Consider the following 18131-nt stretch of genomic DNA (forward strand, 5'->3'; position numbering starts at 1 on the left):
GCGAACCAGAGCCGCCAGCGCCACCGTGCCGGCGTCGCCTCCTCGCCACGGAGCCATGGTGCGCGGAGCGCGCACGCTGCGCGCGGGACTCTGAGCTCCGGCCGCGCCGAGCACCTCCTCCTCCCCATTCCCGGCTTCCCCGCCAACCTCGCCCGCGGGCCATGAAGCTTTGGCCCGGAGCCCCTCGCCTCTGAACCTCGCGTCGCCCGCTCCACCCCCAGCGCCACTTGGCCACAGATAATACTCCGGCCGCTGAAGCTGCCCATCCTCTCCCAGGGACGGCACCCAGGCGCTCCGGGATGGCGCTCCCAGGGCCCCTCCGGCCGCGCAAAGTTCGCAGGAGGCGAGAGATGCTGCCGCAGCAAGTTGGCTTCGTGTGCGCGGTGCTGGCCCTGGTGTGCTGTGCGTCCGGCCTCTTCGGTAGCTTGGGTAGGTGCCGGTGCGGGCACCGGGTTGTCGGGGGGTTTGCGCTAGAAAGCCGCGGGGCTGCTCCGAGGTGTCTCCTCTTCCTTCCCTGACAGGTTGGTCCCTAGGGTTCATCCAGTCCCCTCCCCGCCGGGCAGGTAGAGCGCACCCGGGAGGGCTAATGTCGACGCTTTGAGCTGTGGTGCCCGTTCCCCTGAGCCGCGCGCGGCCCCTGCGGGCTCAAGACGTGGCTGCAGGTCTCTGTTACTAAGACGAAAGCCTGAACTACTGGCCCCTCGGTGCCACAGTTCTGTCTCTGGGTTGTACGGCAGCTCGGCAGGGGGTCCAGGTGTGGATTCTCTTGACCTGGAGATGGACGAAACTGAGTGGTCTGCTTGCCTATTCTGCGGAGCAGAGAGGGTCGTTATCCGCGTCCTCGAAAACCCAGACTCAGAGGCTGAGAATTGCATTTCAGCCCTCCTCTTGCCCCTGCTCAGGGCCAAAGGGGCGCCTTGGGTGTCCTGCCGCTTTCTTTTCAAACCCTAAAAACGTTGGAGCAGTCTGTCCCCTCGGAAGGTTGCTGCTTAATCCACACAGTAGGAGAGCGCTGGTGTGCAGTGCCACCATCCACACCCCTTCTTCCAAGAAGGCACCCAGAGATTTGGGAGCCACTTTAGAATATGCAAATCTGAGGTGGAGAGGAGAAACTTACAAGAAAAAATATCTGTTGGGGCGGGGGCATGTGAGCCCACGTGAAACTGTCAAGACTGCTCACTTGGCTGACATTCCCATCCTTAATTGGATGCTGTGGACCTTTTGGTTTTGTTTTTCGCATTTTAAAAAATGAAAGAAATGCAGGTGGTTTAGCAACTTGGACATGGTACCTTCTTGAGCTGTTAGCAAGGGACAATATAGAGAAGTTTATGGGTAAAAATCAGGTGGGACTTGATTAAACTTTTAAAAAAATACTGCCTTTCACAACCCAAACTTTGTGATTTGAAGATATAAGGTTAAAAAGTGACCGTTTTCAGTAGAAACCCAGAAGGGTTATTTGAACATCTTAATACCTGGTACTTTGCAATCGGGCAAGTTGATGTATTTTTTTTCCCCTCAATTACATACAAGAAATAACAATACCTAGAGGCTTTTGGATGTCAGCAATATAGAAGAGGAATTATTACTCAGCTGAAGCAGTATATGCATCAGGAGAGTAAAGGAATGCTTTAAAGGTCTTACAGTGAGAATTTTATTTGCTGAATCAGGAATTGCCTTTAGGAGTTTAACTGTATTTGGCCACCGCATCCACGCTGGTGATCTCCCTTGTTCCTCAGTTTGGCCCTTGGACCAGCAGAATTAGCATCACCTGGGAGTTCATTAGGGTGGAATCCCAGGTCCCAGCCCAGACCTACTAAATCAGAATCTGCATTTTAACACGGTCCCCAGGTCATTTGTGTGCACACTCAAAGGTGAGAATCCCTTGGCCAGATGCCATTAAACTACACCCCTTGCTGACTTACTGTCCATTGGTGGGTCTTCCAGGGCAGGGACACCTGACCATGTTTATTGGCAGAGAACTTAATGGTCACTTATCTAAACCCTTTGTTGCACCTGTGAGGATCCTAGAACTGAGCGATCTTGGCCAAGATCAGGTCACATGCTGTTCTACCTGGGACAAGAAACAGTGAACTAGATCTAGGAAACAGATTACTGTAGGTGAGCAGATACTATTTATTGTGCTTCCAATCATTGAATCACTCCCTACAGGTGGCTCTAAATAGTCAAATAGTACTGTTGCTGACATAGCTAGATACAGATATGTAAAATCATTGTGAGAATGCAGGCACTACCTTGACTTAATATGTGACTTACTTTCCAATCCAGGGCACAAAACAAGTCCTGCAAGCAAACATGTTCTCTCAGACATATGGAGAAATAGAAAGCTGATGGCGCCGGTGAACGGGACTCAGACCGCTAAGAATTGCACGGATCCTGGTAAGAAATAGATTCTCTTCCCTCCTCCTCCGGCCACCAGAGGCATTTGGCCAGGCCTGGAAATGGGGCTTATGTGGACAGTTACAGCCAGAGGTGAGAAAGATGGTTTTATAAATCGGGGTGGGAGGCTAGCTGTAAGGCACCGAAGGGCAGTGTACACGTTCATCAATTGCGCTGCTAAGCGACTCGAGTACTTTATCCAGCAACTGAAAAGATCACGTTCAAGAGTGTTAAGTTTTCACTTTCTGTTCTCACGTGTTCCCGAAGGCTCGGTGTTTTCCTGCTCTCTTGATTTTGCTCTCCTGGGCGTCTTTTTCCTCTTCGTTTGCTCACTATGTCCATTTGCTGGAGCTCTAGAGGAATCAGATCCAGCTCTGGCAGATGGCACTTTGGGATGACCTGTCAGGATCAGACCAGGCCAGGGCAGCTGCAGCGGTAGGACCCTCTGAGGTGCTAGGCACCTTCTCTGGAGTTCCTGGGGTTTCATTCCAGCTTGGGAGATGGATTCTGCTTGCCTGGGGGCAGTTTGATGTTCCTCTTCAGACTTCTCTAGAGGTTAGGGGACCAGAGATGACATCTTGTCTGTCCTCCCACCAGAGGCAGGCTTTGCTTAAACTAGTGAAGAAGGTTCTCAGGAGAAGCGTGTACCATCAGCAAGCAGCGAGGCAAGTGGAAGTTGCCCAGGTCTGAGACCAGACAGACCTGGGCTTTAGCTCTGGTGCCAACGGGGGGGGGGGGGGGGGAGGAGACGGGAGGGGTCTTTATGAGAGGGACCCAGTGGGACAATGTATTCAAAAGACCCTTGGGAACCATGAGGTTTTATTATAGGCGGGTACCACTGGGCTCTTCCACTGCCGGGCAAGTCAAATATCTCTTTAGGTCTCTGTTTTCCCACCTGTGAAATGGGCAGAGTCATGCTCGCCTGCTCTGGGGTTGTTGGAAGAATCTGGTAAGGGTCTGTGTGGGGCTGTGGAGCGGGTTTGGATGGTATATTTTTATAGGCAGGTCTTACCTGCATTTTACAGGTCAGGAGACATCTAGGGAAGGACATATAAGCTGCCCAAAGTCATAAGACTTAAATGTGGGGAAGCCACCATTGGAGCCTAGTCCGTGTGACTAAAACGGTTAGTTGGCTCCACGGGCATACAGAGGCCAGAGCCTTCCCTCAGAGTCCATTTTTTATATCAACTTCCCTTCCCTCAGGATACCTTCTAAGAAATATGTTTGGGATACAGAGGGTAGGTGAGAGCAGGTTGGCAACTGGGATTCCATCCTGTAACCTCCCCCAGGACACCGATCGTCAGCCAGAAGCAGGGATGCAGGTGCTGGATTGACACGTGAACAGGTGCAAGGCCAGGGACCAGTGCTGGGGCCCATCCTCTCACTCCAGTAACCCAAGACACTACCTTAGCCCCATCCACGTGGGCAACACTGAGCTGCTGTGGGTAAAGAATCAGGGTTAGCGCACTTAGCGACTGGTTTTTAGCTCGTTAGCACCTTCGTCTCGGGCGATGCCCTCCTGTCATGTTACACCTCGTCTGGGCACGTGGACTCGGGGCCTCATTTCTTAGAGTCTCCTCTGCCCCATCGTCACCTGCATCTTCAGTGTACTGTCTGATCAAAAACAATTCCACTCCCTATGGAGCAGCCCTGTTTGGCAGGACCTGGCCTAGCCCCCTTACCGAGAGGGAAGTCGAAGGAAGTCGGCAGTCACTTTCATGTTTAACGTTTGCATCGTGCTTTGTGTTGGCTGTTTCTGGAATAGGGCCTTGCACACAGGAAGGACTCAGTGAATGTCGATCGAATGATGGAATGATTGCAAATATTAAGCACTTTAATCCTGTCAGGGTTTCTGCAGGTGAGGAGCACAAGGCTTAGAAGTTTAGTGACCTCCCAAGATGTCCTGGCTGGCAGGAGCACCCCTGGTCTCTCGGGCCCCTGCATCCCCCACTGTGCTGTGCCTGCCCCGCCCGCCCCCTCCCCCCGCAGCCCCCACTGCGCACGCCCGAGCTCTCCTCTTAGCCCAAGTTGGGTGGAGACCTGACCTCCCTTCCAACTCCCTTGTCTCTGGCCCCAATATCCAGCCCCCTTTGCGTTTCATAAGCATGTAGCACACACCTTCTGTTTATGTCGGGCCCTGTGGTGGGGTCTTGGTAGGGAGTACAAGCAAGTATGAGAAGTCACCTTGTCATTAAGTAGTTCATGTGGTGGGGAGAGAGCATGAGTTCTGGTATTTCTTCCTTTTCTTAGAATGGCAGTGACCCCACCATGGTGACCCGACCCTCGTGACCTCATCCAATGACCTCCCACCTCTAACCGCCATCACATCAGGGGTTTAGGGCTTCAACATAGGAATTCTGGGGAGACACAAACCTTCAGCCCATCTCTCGGTGGTAGCCCCTGGAGTGTTTGACGACAGCTGAGGGTGGAACCTGGTGCTTCTCAACTCTGGCCTGCAGATGAGAGACACTTGGGGGACTCTGAAGACACAGATGCCTGGGCCTAGCTAGCCCCAGCCTGTGAAATCGGAGCCAGTGATGGACACACCTGTGGCCAGCGCATGGCGCTTCTGGGAGCCCCGCTCATGCCCCAGATCTTCCGTGGCAGGCTCTTCCTCGTCATTGCAGGGTCCTCAGGCTTTCCCTGGTCATCCAGGCCAGCGCGGCTTTCTGAGTCGCCCGCACTCTTGTTTCAGCCCTTTGCAGGCACTCATTCTACCCATTGTTATATTGTTGGCTTGCCTCCCCCACGTAGACTATAAAAGGTGGAAACCTTGTTTACTTTCCAAAACCGCAGTAGGCACTTCAGTTTTCCTCCTGCAAAAGGGGGCTGATAATTGCATCCACTTCATACAGTTGTCAGAATTAAATGACTTTTAATACCCGCCAAGTAATACACACATCCGTGCTCAGACATTAGCTTCTATTTTCATTATTATTTTCTTCTTACTCCAGAGACGATACAATGCCTACGTATAGTAGGTACTGCAAAAACTATTTGTCAGTCGAGTTTTATGAGGGTAAGCATGAAAGCTCTGGCCAAACATTGTTTCTTTTCTCTTCTGGAAACAAAGTTCTTGATTTGATAATTTAACATTTTTTGAGGATTCGGGATGGCATACTTTGTAGAACTGGTCTCTAAAAGGAACTTGTCTCTTAACAGGTGTTATTTTACAGCTTGGCTTTTAGCTGGGTGGGCATGGCTTCCGCCATTCTTATTCTGCCGGTCCCCCCACATCTGAGGTTGAGTCAGTAGTTACCTCTGTTTGTTTGAGTTCCCACCCTTTGCCCCACATTTGAAAAGAGGGAGAAGAGAGACAGAGGGAGCTCGACTCCCCACCGTCGTCACTGGCCGGGTGGGGGGGGGGAGTGGATTTGCTTTATCTTGTTTGGTTTTCCACTTTTCAGATACGTTGTTTTGGAATGCTAGGTGGCTCCGTGTCTTAGCTCGGGCTGCCATGACAAATACCACGACCGGGTGCATAAGCAACAGACATGTATTTTCTCACAGCTTTGGAGACTGTAGTCCGAGATCAGGGTGCCAGCACGTGTCCTCTTGTGGCCAGGAAAGCGAGAGCGAGGGCAAGCTCTCTGGTGTCTCATCTTATGAGGCTGCTAATCCTGTCAGACCGGAGCCCCAGCCTCATGACCCCGCCTACCTGAATCACCTCCCAAAGGCCCGTCTTCGAATATCATCGCTTTGGGGGTTGGGGCTTCAACATAGGAATTTAGTGAGGGGGCGGTGTGCACCGGCATCGGGTCCATCACGGTGTCCACAGAGAGAAGGCCGGGAGAAGAGGGCTGACGGAGGGGTGCTTGAGAGAGATCTGAAGAGGAAGGTGGTCCCTAGCATTTCAGGAACTAACTGGATGCAGGTACTAGATGGAGGATCTTTTGTGGTCAGCCTGGCCCTGATCGGCCCTTCCTTTTTATTCTGTACCAGGGCTGATGTGGCGGGGGGAGGGGATGGCGGAGTCTAGTGGGGGTGGGATCCTGTGCGTAGGAGTTGGTGCTGAGCCTGGGTTAGGGATGAGAGCACTGAGCAGGTTCCCGCTGCAGTGGGTCTCTGTAGAGCCCCTGTGTGGGCAGCAGAGCTGCAGACAGCACAGGGAGGAAGGGGGAACCTAGAGCTGCAGAAGGTACAGCAGGACCTGTGGGTGTGGAGGTGAGGCAGGATGCAGCGTCGGGATTCTGAACGACCGTCTGCGAATGCTGCGTCAGCACGCTTGCGAGACACGTCACACACCCAAAGTTTTCAAGTTATGTAAAAGCAAATCCTGCGCTGGAAAAGCAAGAAATGAACTTACTGCTGTGGGCAGGGAGAGCATAGTTCAGTGGCTATCCCAGGTGGTAGAGGCAGGACTCTGAGCCTGGGGAGGGGGTTTCCTGGGCTGGGCAACCTCCAGAGAGCCAGGTGGCTTTTTGGGGGACGTGTCACCAACCACTCTGGGATGGTGATAGATTGGCAAAGTGATCAACCTGATCACAAATAGAGGCCGATGAATAGCAGCCCATTATCAATGCGATCACTCTGCTTCGGGAGGAGTTGGAGATTGGGATGTTATGCATCGGGTCAAGTGGCTGAACCAAAGCTCCGGGTGCTGGTGTTGGCTCTGCCAAGATCCTGCCTGGCATTTGGGGATTCTGTCCCTCCCACTCTCAACAAAACGAGATTGTACTGGATACGTACAAAATTTTCAGCAGCCAGAAACGGCTCCTGTCTCAGCAAGCACCAGATCTTCTCGGAGATGGCACTTTGACGAGAAGGCAGGTGTGTGGGTTTGAGTCCCAGCTCACCCTTACTAGCTGGCCGTGTGACCTTGAGCAAGCTATGTGATCTCTCTAAGCTTCAGGTTTTCTCTTTAGTAAAGTGAGCCTAGCAGCAATTCCTACCTGCCTAGTAGGACAGCTTTGAGACCGAAACCACATGGTGTATAGAAGTATTTGAGATGCGCCCAGCACATAGAAGCTGCCGTCATCGTCGTAATCATGGCTAACACCAACACACTAGCACTGGGGCTATTCTAAGTGCTTTCCGTGCATTCACTTACGTGCTCTTCCTAACAACCCTTTAGGTTGGTGTCCTTATTTTGCAGATGGGGAAAAGGAGACTCATAGACATTAAGTAACTAGTTCAAGGTCACCCAGCCAGCAAGAAGCAGAACCAGGTGTGGGTATGTGCTTTTTTCATCATCAGACTTTATTTTCTTAGAGCAGTTTTAGGTTTACAGGAAAATTGAGCAGAAAATTCAGAGTTACTAATTACTACCTCCCCCCCCAGCCCCGCACCCGCAGGCTTCCCTTATCATTAACAATTTGCATTAGTGTGGTTACAATTTGATGATCCAATACCAATAACATTATTAACTGAAGTCCATAGTTTACATCAGGATTCACTCTTCGTATTGTACATTCCGAGTTTTCATAGACCCATAAGGACGTGTATCCACCATTACCATATTGTGCAGAATAGTTTCACTGCTCTAAAAACACCCTGTGAAGCCTTTTAATTAGGATAGTCTAAATTGTGAGCCTATATCTCCACCCATTATTATTAGTAAATGGGATGGAAAAACGTAAATCAGAGGTCAGGATTTCCACTGCAACTTCCAGCCTCCATCGCTGCCTGGGTACCCCTCTGAGAAACGGGGGACGCCTGCCCGTTGCAATAGCAAACATCTGTGTGGGCCCGCTTCTTGGTATGTTTCTAATACTGATTTGTTTGCAATCAAAAGTTATTTTTTTCCCTTATCCAAACTCTTGGGGCCATCTGCTAGCAATCTTCCCTTTACCGGACCATCTGCTATGTCATGACTTCCAGATTCTCCACTCTTGACGCCATGCGGGCCTCCCGCAATCCAGAAAGCACCCACTCAGCTTCCTCTTGAACTCAGGAACGCTCCTCCCCACGTTAAAATGGTAATTATTAAGCTTTGCCATGTGTCGCCTTGGATGGGAGAGATCCAGCCATTCAACTCAACCGAAAATTGAACCCTTGGACAGATTTTTTATTAAACAGTGTCCATTATTGTAGAGGCCATTAGAGCATAGCATTTTACTAAAAAAGAAGAAAACGTGTCAGAGGAATTTACAGTTTCTCCTGAAAGGGCAGTGGCTGTCCCTCTAGGAGAGGAACAGCGTGGCCCAGAAGTGAAGGCGCTCCCTGCCCAGTGTGGTGTCCGCCTGTGGATGGCAAGGCACAATGGCAGAACACTCGGGCTCTGGGCCTGCGGCCCCTTTTGCTGATTCGGCACAGGGCAGGGCTGCAGCCCAGAGTCTCGTGGTAATTGCCCAGGAAATTAAGTGCAACATGCTGCCTCGAGTGTCTACACACCTGCATCGTTCTAGGCTCTGAAGCTGGAAGGGACTCGGTTGTCGGGGAGTGTACAGGGGAATGGGGGACACAGCCGGAGGGGCTTAAGTAAGAGTCACCTGTGGCAGATGCCTCTGGAGGAAAGAGTGTGGTGGTTCGGGGCAAAGGTGCCCTCCCTGGAGGAGATGACATCTGAGCTGAACCTCAAAGGGTAGGAGGTGGCAGTGGAAGGCCGTTCTAGGCAGACACGCGGTGCATTTGAAAATCGCAGTGGCATCTCCATGCCGGAGCAGTGCTCACTAGCAACCACTGCCTCTTACTCGTTGGCGTCCACTGGGAGAGAGGAGACAAACATCTCCTAAGATTACCGTGCACAATAGTAAGTAATTAGGCTTTGGGGATTTAGCCTGGAGTCAGTGCTCAGCCAAGAGTAGGGCTGAATCAGATTACTTTGATTTTTTTTTTTTTTTTAAGCAGAAGAAGAGAGACTTGGAAATGGGGGTGGGCACTGGCCCAGGATGAAGTTGGCAAACTGGTTTACAGCGGCCCCACTAAGCCACAGCTAGGGCAGTCACCCCAGTTCACAGTTGGTGCTGGGTCCAGTGACAGCTCGGGGCAGATCGCAGTTATCCTGATGGAGGTATTTATTGGTCTTTCCCCACTAGCCTGCCAGCTCCTGGGGGGCTGGGCTGTGTCTCCAGCTCCTTGGCTGTAGGGCCAGGGCTGGAGCCTGGCATAAACTCAGCTTGCAGCAGCAAATGGTGACTGAAAGAACAGGTCTCCTCATTCTACCTGCCAGGGAGCTGTGCCCCACAAAAGCAGCTACTATCTCCCTGGCTGCTCGTTCTAGCCTGTTGTTGCCTTGAGACAGATCATGACACCCAGCCAGGAGAAATGAAGAGTTAAGAGGTTCAAGGGTTAAGAACATGCACTCGAGCCATGCTGCTTAGTTACCAGTCCTGCCTCTGCCCTTACTAGTTTCATGACCTTGAACTAGTTACTTTACCTTCTAACCTCAGGAAAGGGGCGGGATATGTTTCGTTCACTTATATATCTCAAGCTCTAAAAACAGTGCCTGGGTGTGTGTATGTATGTGTGTGTGTGCGCATGTGTATTTTCTAAATGTGGTCTCTGTTGGTGACGTGGGACCTGGCGAGTGACATTGGAATTTGGAGACCAGAGTTTGTGTTCAGGCCCTGACACGACCTGTGGAGTTTTGCACATGTCACTTTGGCTTTTGGAGCCTCGGTTTCCTGCCTGCGAAATGGGCATACTGATAATGCCATTTATCCTAGAGGCCTTTGATAATTAATTGCAGGGTCCTGTGCAAATATCGTTACTATTGTTTGCATCACTGTAGTAGATGCTTCCCCCTTTGAAGAACTTTCCTTCCCTGCGAAATGGAGAAAATCAATTATCCAGGGCTTTTCAGAATCGATCTGTAAAACCACAAGTAGAGTTCGGATTCCGTGAAAGCATTGCACTTGGCACATGTATGGGGCAAAAGGCCTGTTGGCAGTGTCTCTGGCTGGAATAGAAAGAGGAAGATCATTAGACCATCCCTTCACATACCAGCTCCTAGGACCCCAGCATCAGTGTATCTCATTTCACACTGTAAATGTCCGTTGTAGCACAATTCCATTATACATGCCAGGTTCAGGGGGCCACCTTTTAGCTGGGCAGATCCCACGCTGGCTGGTTCAGCTTCGTACCTAAGTTATGTGTTTATTAAAATAACCGCACACGTGAACAAATGACCCTGGTTAGAGGGCCTCCGAGGAGCCGTTTCTCTGAGCTCAGGTAAGAAGCCGTTCTTGGCTTTAATATTTGGTTGCTGGACAAATGCCGATTGAGCAACCCTGTCTGCTGGGCCCGTAGGGAAATTAAAACTGACCTAGAAGTGGACCCCGCCTCTGGGGAGCTTCCTTTCTAGTCAAGACAATCAAAATCTATAAAACTAACCTGTGATGTGAAGGGGAGTGTGAGGCGCTGTGATCCTGGTGGTCAGTTAAGAGGGAGGACAGCTGAGTCCTAAATATCAGGGTCGAGAAGACATCACATCGAAGCGGGTCCCGGGGAAGGGCATTTTGAAGGGTAATCATGGAGTAGACACTTAGGTAGCATTTACACACGCTCCCTTGCCGAGCCCTGTAGCAGTCCTCCGAGGGGAGGTGGTCCATGGCGTTGTTATATGCATCTTACACAGGATGTGAGTAGGGCATGGAGAGGCTGAATAATTTGCCTCAGTTCTCCCGGCTGAGAAATTGGCAAAGCTCTTTGGGGGAAGAAGATGAAGAGGCTGCCAGCTGAGGGACAGGTGGGTGCTGGGTGGGCTTGGGGCACGAGGTGTGTACATGGGGATGATAGGCGAGTCATCTTGTAAGGAGTATGTGTTGGCCAAGAGCCTTAAACAGCTGAAGGCCTTTGGACTCTTCCCTGTTGTAAGTTGGTGGAGGTGGGGGGGGTGGGGAGGCATGGACGTTTGCCGAGCAGCTGTGTTTTAGGACGGTGGCTCTGCTGGCACGGTGGGGGATAACTTCAATTGAGGTAATATGTGAAAGTTCTTAGCACTAAGCTTATTGATATGAAAAAAAAAAAAATGAAGACAGAACTATTAGGAGCTGTTGCAAAGAGATTTAGGCAAAAATGATGGTCTCGTGCGAGATGATCAGGTAAAGGTGGAGAGAGGCAGAGTCTGCAAATCTCAGCTGATGTTGGGCGTGTGCGCCGAGAGGTGGGGTTGCCGGCTCTGATCACAGGTGTGGGTAAACCGTTCATGACACCTCCATCACCCAAGATGGCACAGGAAATGCTCCTTCCTTCTTTAGACTTGGACCCCTCTGCAGTGATCTTCGTCCAAAAAGAGCCTGGTACCGAGCACTGTGGTTGGTTTCCATCCTCTGTATCACATCCCAGAGGACACATCTGATAGACACTCGTTGGCCATCTGTGGGTGGGACATTGGTGGGACGCTGGGACTAGGAGGAGAAATCCTTGCCCTCGGCGAGCCCACAGGTTAGAAGGAGAAGGCTGACTTGTAATCAGTGTGTGACCTGGAATGACACTCTAATGCCCAGCCTCGCTGGAGGGCGTCATGAAGCATGTAGCATTTGAGCTGCGCTTTGACGCAAGTGGGTATTTGCTGGACAGATGGGGAGTGTGCGACATTCCTGGCAGTGGATGTGGTGATCGCAGGAAAAGGGTGGAAAGCGAGAACCTGGCCAGATCAGGGACAAGGTGATGTTTTCAGCTGACCTTAGATTGGGGTCCTCGGGCGGGCATGGTGGGCCCTGTGGCTGCGTCGTGCCAAGCGCCAGGCACCCTGCCAGGGTCTGGGCCTCCATTGCATTTGTGTTGGCTTTTATCAGAGGGAGAAATTACTCTCCCCTCTCCAAGAACTGCTCACCTTTTCATCCACCAAGACCTCCAGGTACCTGCCATGTGGGGAAGCAGAAGGGAAAGCAAAGATGCTGTTTTTGTCCTCAGCACAGCAGAGATGAGGGGCATGGATCACTATGATCCTTGTGCTCCTTCTGCGCATTGCTCGGCATGTTGGAACACCCAGCTTATTACACTTTTTATAATCAGCATGGACTAATCCCAGCAGGATTTTGCAGAGGTCCCAACGCCAGGGCTTTGGCTATAAGCAATGCGTAGGCATTTAAAACCGTAGGGAAGAGTTATGAAATGGAGAGCATTATACGTGCATAGAAAAGGACTCTGGGGCCCTTTCTTTTGGGACAGCGATACCCAGAGCCTGATCCTGGTTTCCCTTCTGCCTCGCTTCACCCCCTCTGATGAGTATATAAGGGGGCAGCTGAGCGCTCATCCTGAAAGTGAATTCGTGTTGTCACATGGGCACCGGCAAAGCGACAGCAGCTCAACCTCCCTATGTGGCCTGGTGGCCTTTGTGTCATTCCCTTATTTGGAGGCGAACATCTGGGACGGGTGACTTCTAACACGCTATGTGAAATGCCCTCTGCTGAATGGGCATCCTCGTGACGGCTGATGACCTTGCCTGGCTCCAGGGTGTGGGCGAAGCACTGGGTGGGTGCTCGGGTGATGCAGGACACAATTCACAAGACGTGGATGGGAGCCAGGAGTGGGAGTCCCTGTGCGGAAAGGCCGGTCTGCAGCCTGGAGACACCCAGTAACAGAGAGGTGGAAGCTCCCCAGAGACCCGCAGGAGTGTTGATAAAGGCGATTAATGGAATAGATAGAATGACTTATAAGCGAAGATTAGAGAAGCTAAGTCTCTCTGGCTTATTAGCTAAGCCCCTGTGAAAGAGGGCTGTGTGTAGAAGGGCCCTGGAGATGATTTTGCAGTGATTTCACCTGAGACCAGGGCGGGGACGAGCCAGGGGGCAGGTCCCCACCCCCGCGTACCTCTTAAAGGAAACCTCCGCTTCTCAGATCGCCTCCCCAGGAGACCGGAAGGCCATCCCGTCACACGCTGGAGAGGTCGAGAGCTACTCTGTGCTGGCCACAGAATGGCCTGGCTGTGCTTTTGCTTTTCTGTAATTTCTGGGTAATTCTTCCGTGGGCCTCGGAGGGAGCAAGCCCTTGAAAGAATTGCTTTCGAATCTCTTTGATCATTTAAACTGTGCTTGTTTTTCCTGAGCTGGCGAAAATCCCAATGTAGTGTAGTGTGACAAGTAGCTAAATGACTTGCGGGCTTTGGGTGACTCATATCTATTAGGAAGAGAAGCGGAGGGCGGGAGGTGGTATCTAATATGCAGACCACATGCACGGGGAGGGTGTTCACAGTGAATACTTAGTTTCGCACAATGAAGTCCAAAGGGACCCAGGAGACCTCGGAGGAAGGCAGCGTGTGTTACAGCTCAGAGTTCTGCTTCTCCATCCATAGTGCGCCCACAATCACCTGGGGACCTTGTTAAAATGCAGATGCAGGAGGAAGTCTGGGGCGAGGCCTGAGGCTCTGCCTTCCTACCAGGCTCCTGGGTGATATCGGAGCGGCCTCTCTCGAGACCACCCTTTGAGAAGTGAGAGTATAGAGTCTGCCTGACCTGGGTTTGGGTCTCAGCCCTGCCGGGGAGCTGCGTGGCCTTGGGCAGGTCACTTGGTCTCTGTGAGGCTCAGTTTTCCCCATCAGTGAAATGGCAGTCACCGTATTTACCTAGCAGGAGTCTTGGCAGAATGAAACACGATCGCGCCCGTCGGCTGCTCTGCTATGACCGCTGCATAGCCAGGGCTTGGTGATAGAAAGCTCGCGCTTAGAGCTTGATCCAGCATACCCCAGGCTGCTGTGAGGAGTGCTGGTCCACAAGGGGGTCTGCTCCTCTCCCCATCTCCTGCCCAAAAAAGCTTCCATGATCAAATATGTGTGGGGAAGACTGAAGTCTGCCTCTAGTGGAGACAGATCGGGTGACAGTAGCATGATACGAGACAGTTTGCAGTAAGGAAGCCTTTACACTTAAAAAACACTTTATTGTGGTAAACTACAACATAAAATTTACTATTTTCACCATTTAAAAGTTAAATGCCACCGTAGTTCAGTGGCATTTAGTACAGTCGCATTGTGCAACCATCACCACTGTCCATCCCCATAACTCTTTATCTTGTAAAAATGAAGCTCTATACTCATTAAACAATAACTTCCCATTTTGTCCTCCCCGGTCCATGCCAACCAGGGACTGTCTGTATGGATTGGACTGTTCTTGGTACCTTATATAAGTAGAATCATACGATATTTGTCATTTTGTGATTGGCTTATTTCACTTAGCATAATGTCCTCAGGGTTCACCCAGGTTGTAGCATGTGTCAGAATTTCATTCCTTTTTAAGGCTGAATGATATTTGATTGTATGGGTAGCCAGATTTTGTTTATTCATTCATCGATCAATGGACATGTGGTTGTTTCCACCTTTGTGCTATGGTGGATTATGTATCTATGAACATGCGTTTGCCAGCATCTGAGCTTTAAACTTTTTTAAACCTATTATTTCCCAGATATTTGGGGTCATGAATGGACGGAGGATGTTGAACAGCCCAACTCACTGTCCCCATTGCTGTATGATACAGGACAGGTGCGAATCTCAGGTCTGAGCTGAGGTTTCCAACCCCGGCTGTGCTTTAGACTTGCCCAGGGAGCTTTACCAAAAATACCCGTGCCCGGGCCCCATCCTGGACCCATTAAATTAGAGTCTCCAAAGCCAGGACCTGGGAGGAGGTATTCTTAAATCTCTCAGCTGCTGATAATCATCCAGCGGCAGCGCAGGGCCAGGACGAGAACTGAGGCCCTCACGTGCCTTCCAGGTCCCGACCAGGCTCCTATCCTGGAGTTCCTGCCACTGGCCCAGGTCGGGAGAACGATGTGCCTGAGAGCAAGGAGATGACCTTGTGGTTGTAGCCCCTTGCCCTCAGGCTCCCGTAAATCCAGCCCATATCGACAAGCGTGGCTCTTGTCCACTTCTGCTAGGGATGCTGGTGAAGGTCCTGTCCTTGGGGACTGAACCCAGCCATGTGGCAGGCCACGCCCACACGAGAGCACCAAGCATGGCTCCGTGCTGAGATGCTGACCTGCCTTGCCATGTGTGCAGGGCTAAATGCAGATTTCTCGTTTTGAGGGCAGGTTTTTGCTGACAAGGTCAGTTCGGATATTCCTCATCCAGGAAGGGCACCGTCGATCCTCCTTGTCACTTAATTGAGAGATGGAGTTTCTGGCCTTCATGCTGTCAGCCAGATGGCCTGGGCTGGTGAACGGTGCCCCTCCCTGAGACAGGGATTTGCCTGGGCAGGACATGACCTCAGGGGCCACTGTTTAGTGGTCCGCTGTCCGTATTTAATTTCCAGGGCCTGGCAGTTTTGATTGCCTAATCCCATTTTGATCTGATGTGTAATCGTTTGAAGGAAAGACTTAAAGGCACTTAAATTATTATTTTTTAAAGAATATCGCAGGTCTGGGGAAGCAAGCCAAAGGTCTGTTTTTATTCCAAGTTAAGTCTTCTGACTTTTCAGGAGTGTCTGATCCTGGGGTCATGGGGTGCTCGATAGGGTTTGTTAGGGCTCATCTGTTCATCCACTTCTTTTCCTCTTCTGTCATTGTATCGTAGGACCATCTTCTAGATGCAGTCCACTTCTTAAATTATAGTGCCCTGTCGTCTCTTTCCAGGTGAAGGTGGCAGACAAAGTAAGAAGCAATCTGCAGACTTGTCAGGAATTCACCATCACTCTCCATTTGCTTGAATAATCGTTACTTCAGGTCTAGCTAATCCTCGAGGACAGATTTTTCCAGCCAGCTTCTCTCTGCCTCGCAGGCTGATTGGGTTCTCCACTCGTACCTCTTCTCCTGCCTCTGGGGTCAAAGTCTGCTCAGGCTCTCTGCTCTCATTTATTCACTCATTTGTTCATTTACCCAAGCAATTCAAGAGCCTCTTGATGTGGCAGCACTTTGCCAAGTGTAGATGAATTGAACCAAAGCTCACCCTAACATACAGTGCGGGAGGGATGGGGAAAGTAACTGCTTCTGCTAAAAGAAAAAAAAAATCTAAAGCCAAATGCAAATCTAGCTCTCTACTCCGTAAACTCATTCGCTCGCTAAATAAACATTGCTTCAGTGCCCACCATGTGCAGAATCCCACAGGCAGGAGGACAGACTCTGCACTGAAGGATCCGACAGGGAAATGAGCCGTGAAATGCCAATAACTAAAACATTCTCCTGGGGACAGAAGGACATTAAGGTCTACATACTTTCAGAGGCAGATGAAGCCATGTGAGGGCTCAGAGAAGCAAGAGATTTTTTCTTTGTGGGGGAATTGGCCTTGAAGGTATCGACCGCCTTGACCACGTGGTCCTGGCCCCAAGGCAGGACTTTCTGTGATGGCTTGCATTATCATTTACCTTTACTTACCTGCAGACCTTCCTCTAGAGGTGGGGATGTGACTTGCATCGTAGGGTGTTCGATCTACCGACATTGGGCGTGGACATGCTCTGGTCAATGGTATGGGAGAAGATACGACTTGCACTATGTCTGAGCAGAAGCACTAAACGCTGACGTGTGTCTCCATCAGCTCTGGTTCGTTCCCTTTTTCCATGAGGATAGCATGTCCTGGATGGGGCTTACCATCTGCCCGGATTCTAGAACAGGAAAACAGGAGAAGTGACCCATAGCTGCCAATATGTGACGTGCGTAAGAAATAAATGTGTGTTCACGCCGTTGGTGTTTTGGGGGTTGTTTGTTACTGCGCCGTCACAGTTAGCCGGTGGAAGCTGACTGATTCAGTCTCAGGAGTAGAACAGTGTGCGTTGCTCACGTGGATGTTAGGTGAGGAGCGGACCTGAGGAAGGGAGGGTGTTCTAGAGTCAGATGACAGCTGGCTTCTGTTGTCCAGCAAGGGCGTTTCGATTTCTCACCGGGGCAGTAGGAGGTGGGGAAGGCTTCTGAGCCAGGGGTGGCTATGATGAGGTATGTGCTTTGGGAAGATGACTCCGACCTCAGGGCAGAGGATGGAACTAGTTCTGACGACATGTCCCAGGCTGTGTGGGGTCCATGCACAGAGACGGGCGGGCAGCAACAGGAGTGGAGAGAGGGTTCGATTTCAGAGACTGGGTCGTGGTCAGAGTGACGAAGTCCTGGCAGGTATCTGAAGATGAGAGAGGGGGAGAGGCACATGGGCCGAGTTGTCACCAGGGAAGGAGCCTTGCTTCGTTGGGCCCTCCACGAGCAGGGAGAGTCGGGCTGACCTAGTGCGTGCCATCTGGCTGGCTCGCCAAGTGTCCAAGATCTGCCTGTTTCAAAGTGCTGCGTTTCGCCGTGTGAAGACAGGATGTCTGGGGAGATGTGCCAGGAGCTGGGCGCACTTCAAGTTCCTCCCTGGCTTTGAAGCTTCCTGAAATCCTGCTGCCACACAAACTGCCATGCAAACAGGGTGAAGGTGTGATGGGGCCCGCCCGGACCGAGGAGACAGATGGGACGTCTCGGGGGATGGGACCCAGTCAGCACCGCAGAGCAGAACTCAGGGTGACCCCTTGAGGGGCTCGGGGGCTCAGCCTGCCCCACTCACTGATCAGTGTGGCAGCACCCCTCATTCATTAATCGTCCATTCAACAAAGTGGTTAAGAGTGCACACTCTGGAGCCGGTCTGCCTGGGTTTGAATCCTGGCTCTGCCACTTACTAGCAGTGACCTTGGGCAAGTTGTTTATTAGCCTTTCTGTGCCTCAGGTTCCCCAATTGTAGAGTGGTGATGACAACCCTGGAGCGAGTCGTCTTAGGGAAGGTTCAGTATGTTAACATAAGTACAGAACGGTTTGATACATAAGGGCTGTTGTGGTGGCAGGGTATTTATTGAGCACCTGCTAGGGGCCAGACACTGGGACACAGCAGTGAACGAAAAGTTCCTGCCCTTGTGGGGCTTGCTTTAGGAGGAGGGCGAAGATAAATTGGCAGATAAGTAGGTGTGTAA

At 51.2% G+C, this 18131-nt stretch overlaps 1 protein-coding gene across 1 annotated transcript in view; it reads left to right on the forward strand.

Annotated features, from left to right (window-relative positions):
* The first annotated feature begins 148 nt into the window (after window positions 1–148).
* SLC24A4 (solute carrier family 24 member 4) overlaps window positions 149–18131 on the forward strand; it is a 144551-nt gene continuing 126568 nt past the window's right edge. The window contains exons 1-2 of the mRNA XM_011373183.2: window positions 149–429; window positions 2287–2397. Coding sequence (XP_011371485.1) covers window positions 300–429; window positions 2287–2397 — 241 coding nt within the window. The 5' untranslated portion in view covers window positions 149–299. The remainder of the gene's footprint in view (window positions 430–2286; window positions 2398–18131) is intronic.

Source organism: Pteropus vampyrus, unplaced genomic scaffold, assembly GCF_000151845.1.
Source record: "Pteropus vampyrus isolate Shadow unplaced genomic scaffold, Pvam_2.0 Scaffold219, whole genome shotgun sequence".
Lineage (NCBI taxonomy): Eukaryota > Metazoa > Chordata > Mammalia > Chiroptera > Pteropodidae > Pteropus > Pteropus vampyrus.